Source organism: Pinus tabuliformis, chromosome 7, assembly GCF_031772625.1.
Source record: "Pinus tabuliformis cultivar Carrire ecotype Pingquan chromosome 7, CPIR1, whole genome shotgun sequence".
NCBI lineage: Eukaryota > Viridiplantae > Streptophyta > Pinopsida > Pinales > Pinaceae > Pinus > Pinus tabuliformis.
Window position 1 is genome coordinate 1,968,468,781 of NC_142293.1, and position 6,290 is coordinate 1,968,475,070.

General features: G+C 39.0%; 2 protein-coding genes across 3 annotated transcripts; both read right to left on the minus strand.

The window, feature by feature from the left end:
- Positions 1-465: 465 nt before the first annotated feature.
- LOC149256350 (LIM domain-containing protein WLIM1-like) lies at positions 466-2,042 on the minus strand. The gene is made up of 4 exons (XM_089460725.1): positions 1,764-2,042; positions 1,588-1,631; positions 964-1,053; positions 466-690 (listed from the first exon to the last, which is right to left on the minus strand). The coding sequence occupies exons 1-4, from the start codon at positions 1,936-1,938 to the stop codon at positions 481-483; spliced, it is 519 nt and encodes a 172-aa protein (XP_089316851.1). The 5' UTR covers positions 1,939-2,042; the 3' UTR covers positions 466-480.
- Positions 2,043-2,545: 503 nt separating this feature from the next.
- On the minus strand, positions 2,546-4,574 carry LOC149256351 (LIM domain-containing protein WLIM1-like). 2 transcript variants are annotated; one of them, XM_089460726.1, is made up of 4 exons: positions 4,164-4,574; positions 3,091-4,061; positions 2,881-2,977; positions 2,546-2,748 (listed from the first exon to the last, which is right to left on the minus strand). In XM_089460726.1, exons 2-4 carry the CDS (start codon positions 3,121-3,123, stop codon positions 2,651-2,653), a joined length of 228 nt encoding a protein of 75 aa, XP_089316852.1. In that variant the 5' UTR covers positions 3,124-4,061; positions 4,164-4,574; the 3' UTR covers positions 2,546-2,650. The 2 variants fall into 2 exon arrangements, with proteins under 2 accessions (XP_089316852.1, XP_089316853.1); XM_089460727.1 differs by having other exon boundaries at positions 2,546-2,606; positions 2,705-2,748; positions 3,091-4,574.
- Between the last annotated feature and the right edge of the window lie 1,716 nt (positions 4,575-6,290).

Below are 6,290 nucleotides of genomic sequence, written 5' to 3' on the forward strand. Positions count from 1 at the left end.
CAGAGCCAATGTTTGGAGCCTAATGAAATTCCATTGGCTCAACCCCTTGTTTGCCATGGGATACAAGAAGACTTTAGAGGTTGATGACGTACCAAATGTTGCAGGCAAGGATACTCCTGAAGAGTCATATCGAGGACTTGAAACCAACTGGTGCTGCCAAAAGGTTGAGACAAATATACAGAACCCATCAATGCTAAAGGCCATTCTGTCATCTGTTTGGAAGGGAATGATAATCAATGCTTTGTTTGCAGCCATATTTAGCTGTGCAACATATATAGGTCCATATCTGATAAACTTGTTCGTAGAGTACTTGGGAGGAACAGAGCATTTTTCCTATGAAGGCTATGTGCTGGCCTCTGTTTTCTTTGGTGCAAAGACCAATGTCCCCAATAGTCATGTTAAACTGTACATTGCACCTTGCTACCAAACAAATGGGGATAATTGCACCAAAGATAATTTTCTCAAACTTCAGCTGCATAATCACTCGTGTAATGAATTCTCTGATACTTCTTTGATAGATGGAGTTTTGATAAGTTGGCTATAATTGCCCTTTTCTTTGAAGAGCTGAGCATGGTGATGTTTGCAATAAAGCCTGCCCTCAATTGCAATATAGTTCGAGGGACTGATAACACAACCACCATGCATACACTTGAAGCATGCCTTGTGGTATCCCACACCTTCCACAGAAACCTGCAATACAAAAGAGCATGTCCAACCAGACAGTTTATTAATCCTGAGTTGAGATTTTACAGTCAGAAACTCCTTTGTTGACCATTTGACAAAAAACCCATAACTATGAACATAATGAAGACATGCTGACGACTGAACCAAAAGTGTCTTTCTCTATGCTTCAAGCAGGAAATACTTTTGAGATTCAGTATCATCTTTACTTTAACTTAATACCAGGCAAGGTTGCCTAATCTAATCCTAAAGGTGGACAAGGTAACATTGAAAAATAATGACCTTTTCAATGGGATAAACTGTATTTCCACAAGCAAGGCATTTCTCTTGTGTGCCAGAAAACAAAGCAGAGACCCTGTTGGGTGTCTTAATCTGCACATACCAGAAGTTATTTATAAATGGAAACAGTTAATGCAGAGCAGGAAACAACCTTCTGAATTAAAGCAATCCGATTTTGAGACTACCTAAAAATCTGATTTTGTGACTATCTAGATTTACATCTAATCATAAAGATGCTCTTGCAGATTTCAATAACCAAATGTAGAACCCTTTACACTTGTAAGGGGACAGCCAAGCAAATGTTGTTGATAATAGGTTCTGCCCTCAAAATAAAATTGCAATTATAATGACGGGACCATAAAGCGATATTGTCTAAGAACAGAACAATAACATGATTATAAGTTATACATGTATATTTGAATAGAAATATGCACCAACTCTGAATGTCTTTTACAACATTCTTTATGCTGATAAAAACAGTGCAGCATCTCCATGCCTGTCTACATAGTCACAACCTTGTAACTTCTCACTGTAAGCTGACAAGAGATGTATTATACTTTGATACCTACATGATCATAAGTTATTGCAGGTTAAGAGCTTGCCAAGAGATATAGAGTAATACTGTACCTCACCATCATTCAACTTCTCATTTTTCACAGCTTTGGGAGTTCCTACAAGAAGTTGAGGAAATATTATATCAATGGCAAATTCTCTCATTAGGCTAGGCAGAGGACCCTCACTCCAGACATGAAATAAATAAATTTTAGCCAAATGCATTTAGGCAAACATAAACCTCTACTTACCTTCAAAACTTTTGTCAAGACTTCCAGTCCTCTTAAAGAGCTGATCGAAGTAAGGTTTGCAGTACAGCACCCCTTCAAAAGAAGAATAGTTGCTGAGCTGATAAACCACAAATGATGAGTTAGTATAATGATTGAGGGATATACTTAAGCACGTGGAAAGAAATTGAAAATACATATTTGCGGTCTCGTCATGAGGGAAAGAACCAATACCAAAGAAAGTAAAAAAAAGCTCAGCCAAACCATTTCAACTATTGTTTATGCTATGTTGCATCTGCAACTGATACAGCAATCGGAGCCCTGTAACTACCAATTGGCAGTGGCACATATAGCCATGAACTACCAGATCAAACCCACTAATGTATTTCCACAAGCAAGGCATTTCTCTTGTGTGCCAGAAAACAAAGCAGAGACCCTGTTGGGTGTTAATGCAGAGCAGGAAACAACCTTCTGAATTAAAGAAATCCGATTTTGAGACTACCTAAAAATCTGATTTTGTGACTATCTAGATTTACATCTAATCATAAAGATGCTCTTGCAGATTTCATTACTGCGCTTCACACTTTCAATAACCAAATGTAGAACCCTTTACACTTGTAAGGGGACAGCCAAGCAAATGTTGTTGATAATAGGTTCTGCCCTCAAAATAAAATTGCAATTATAATGACGGGACCATAAAGCGATATTGTCTAAGAACAGAACAATAACATGATTATAAGTTATACATGTATATTTGAATAGAAATATGTACCAACTCTGAATGTCTTTTACAACATTCTTTATGCTGATAAAAACAGTACAGCATCTCCATGCCTGTCTACATAGTCACAACCTTGTAACTTCTCACTGTAAGCTGACACGAGATGTATTATACTTTGATACCTACATGATCATAAGTTATTGCAGGTTAAGAGCTTGCCAAGAGATATAGAGTAATACTGTACCTCACCATCATTCAACTTCTCATTTTTCACAGCTTTGGGAGTTCCTACAAGAAGTTGAGGAAATATTAGATCAATGGCAAATTCTCTCATTAGGCTAGGCAGAGGACCCTCACTCCAGACATGAAATAAATAAATTTTAGCCAAATGCATTTAGGCAAACATAAACCTCTACTTACCTTCAAAACTTTTGTCAAGACTTCCAGTCCTCTTAAAGAGCTGATCGAAGTGAGGTTTGCAGTACAACACCCCTTCAAAAGAAGAATAGTTGCTGAGCTGATAAACCACAAATGATGAGTTAGTATAATGATTGAGGGATATACTTGAGCACCTGGAAAGAAATTGAAAATACATATTTGCGGTCTCGTCGTGAGGGAAAGAACCAATACCAAAGAAAGTAAAAAAAAGCTCAGCCAAACCATTTCAACTATTGTTTATGCTATGTTGCATCTGCAACTGATACAGCAATCGGAGCCCTGTAACTACCAATTGGCAGTGGCACATATAGCCATGAACTACCAGATCAAAACCACTCCTACAGAGCTAAAGAAGAAATATTTTATGCCCGATGAAGACCATGGATTTAGATGAATTGCAAATTCCCTTGATCTTATGAGAGACGAGTAAACCAAAGATATCAAACAGAGTCCAAGCCATAGAGTTAACCCGTGGTTTGAGCAGCATTCAAATTTCATGTATACCCTAAAATGCATCCATATTTCTTCACATGGTGGTTTTAAATACACTACATCTGAACAATGTTCTCAGCACTGTTAAAGGCTAGCAAACCCTCTTCCTGCTTTATGTTCACCCCAGAATTGGAAAATACCTCAAAATGATCAATGGTTACCATGCTACTTTCTGAAAATACAAGCAATGGGGGATAATGACACCGCAGAGCATATGCTAGACCCAGAAAAAGACTGAACCCATGAGGACGGGCAAAGGCCACCACATGCGAATACGGTTTTAGGAGGCAGCTTATCTCCCAAAAAACATGGTCGAACCATTGAGGGCACCGGTTGGGATTCCAGATTTTTTTCAAAAATTAAAATGCTGAACATACATAATCTAAATCATACTAATCTTAATAACTTGCAAAGATTTAATCAGTTAGTTGCAGTTACATAAAGGGACAGATAGTTAATCCGCTTCGAAACACAAAGACCCATTACTGAAAATTAGAGAATTAGCGACACCCACCAACCAGATTATAGATGAAAATGCCATATCTAAACAAAGACCCAGAACCAAAGTTTGGTGCCAATTACCTTGATCTCTCGAAAAGGAATGAGACAGAGGCGAAGAGTGAATCAATGGGGTAGAACCCTGGTAAGCTCTCAACTGTACCAGCTCTCAACTAAGAAACGACAATGCAACATGAAATTTCAAATTTAAATAAAAATAAGAAAACCAATCGATGTCAATAAAAATAAAAATGAAAGTCGAAACTTTTATCCACCTTGTGGGCCCTACGTGACGGCCATGTGCCTAACACCTCTCTCCCTAGCATACACATGCAAGCTCTACAGCAGGCCACCTAAGGTTGCATCAGGTTAACAGCTGTGATCAGGGAAATTGAAACCTGAAACCCGAGCAACAAGATTGAAACTATTGTAACCTCTGTAATCAGGCTAACATCTGTGATCAGGGATATTGAAACCTGAAACGCGAGCAGTTGTAAAAGCCCTCACAGGTTCGGGCCTCTGTAGCTGACGTGAGGCAGAACAGTGATGAAAAGGAAGGGAATTGTGGCTCCTATGTCAGCAGATCCTGAGCAAAGAAGGAGCTAAAGGATAAGCAAACGAAGACTGCATCTGTGATCAGGGATATTGAAACCTGAAACGCGAGCAGTTGTAAAAGCCCTCACAGGTTCGGGCCTCTGTAGCTGACGTGAGGCAGAACAGTGAAGAAAAGGAAGGGAATTGTGGCTCCTATGTCAGCAGATCCTGAGCAAAGAAGGAGCTAAAGGATAAGCAAACGAAGACTGATCAAATGTGGTAAGAAAGAAAGCTCTAATCACTTCATTCACAGGCCCTTCACTTCCAGGTACAGGGGGAATAATAAAAAAAGAAATCTAAGAAGCTTTCCGAGTAGGGCGATTTGGGCTCGAGGAAGGAAGAAAGGAGAAACCTTATTCTTGTTTCTGCTGTTCCCGACGCCCCTCTCTTCCAATAGTTATTGTACCTGCCACGCTTCTTCTTCTCATGGTTCTCGATCGATAACGCCATGCTTTTGGTCTTGGTCTGGTTTCCGCCACGCGTCTTTGGAAGAAGAAAATACAAAAAATAACAAGTTTCCGTCTAGAATGCAGAAAATGAAGGCCAATGTGACAGCAAATTCTATCCATCCAGGCATTGTAAGGACCAGAATTACTAGAGACCGTGACGGACTTCTCACAGGTAACAGTAGTATGTTTAAATGTTTATTCCTTGTAAAAAAATTGTAAATTTGAGCGGTTATGGAAAACGTAGCTCAAGATTAAGGTTACCTCGAGTCTCAACGCAAGCTCTTTTGTGTGTAGAATATTTGCCAGTTTAGATTGAGCATATGCGCGCTTTCGGAGCTGTCTGATGCAGCGACTTCTGGTTCTGCTCGTCCCAGTCCTGCTACTGATAAACAGGAATACAGCTGCGCTGCATCATCGACCTGTAACACATGCAAAGACAGAAAAGGAAGCAGATCAAGCAAAAGCAAGGAAGCAGAAGAACCACCGGTTGCAAGGAAGCAGAAGAACCACCGGTTTCTTGTGCAACGTTAGAAGCAGATACTTCATTGCAGTCTGCAAAGTATTTTCCTGATATGGCTTTCAAATTCGGATGAACTGCAACATAGCAGGTTGTAGATGCCGCCTGTTACAGATATTGATTTATGTAGCACAAACGAGAGACGCAGTAGATTTCACAAGGATCTGTGCAGAAGCTGTGGAGTACTGGATGGGCTTCATAGCTGTGGCCACGGACGAAGATGAACAGAACAGTTTCAATATGAACAGAACAGTTTCAATATTAGTTTGCCACCTGTATCCCATGCATAACCATGGCACTTGTTTTATTTTTTGTATATCTATGAGATCACGAATTAATGTTAACATTAAAACAACCCGTTGACGGTTAGCCGGAATGCAGCAGGCGTGTAAAACGAATTTAAGCTATGGTCGGGCCTCTTCCGCCTCGGGAAGAGGCCAAATAAGATGGCAAAAGTTAAGTTAGAAACAAAACTTTGGTTATCCGGCACAGCGCGTTAATCCAGCGTTTGAAAACTTTGTAATAACCAGCGTATAACAGAGATGGCAGGGGTGAAGTAATGCTAAGTAGGGGTCATATCGATTACTATAGTCCCTGCCGGATGCCAGATGGCAGGGACTAATAATAGTCATAGAGATTTTAATTTTATAAAAGGAAAAAAGGTTATCTTACATTTAAAAGGTTTGATTATATTAATAAATACGTCAATTATTTTTGAATTCAATTCTTTATTTAAATAATTTTAAATTTGTTAGAGCTGCAATTTCCTATGCAAAATAATATTCATAATTATAAATTTATACAACGATTTGATTATATTAATGAATATTCAAATAATATTC

Excerpts from the sequence above, each read along its gene's own strand:
- LOC149256350 (XM_089460725.1), bottom strand. The coding sequence starts at position 1,938 with ATGTATTTTCAATTTCTTTCCACGTGCTTAAGTATATCCCTCAATCAT. Across the intron at positions 1,054-1,587 it reads AGAAGTTGAATGATGGTGAG|ATTAAGACACCCAACAGGGT; the intron begins GTACAGTATTAC and ends TGGTATGTGCAG. Across the intron at positions 691-963 it reads CAGTTTATCCCATTGAAAAG|GTTTCTGTGGAAGGTGTGGG; the intron begins GTCATTATTTTT and ends TTTGTATTGCAG.
- LOC149256351 (XM_089460726.1), bottom strand. The coding sequence starts at position 3,123 with ATGGTTTGGCTGAGCTTTTTTTTACTTTCTTTG. Across the intron at positions 2,978-3,090 it reads GCTTTTTTTTACTTTCTTTG|CTCAGCAACTATTCTTCTTT; the intron begins GTATTGGTTCTT and ends GTGGTTTATCAG. Across the intron at positions 2,749-2,880 it reads TCTTGACAAAAGTTTTGAAG|GAACTCCCAAAGCTGTGAAA; the intron begins GTAAGTAGAGGT and ends AACTTCTTGTAG.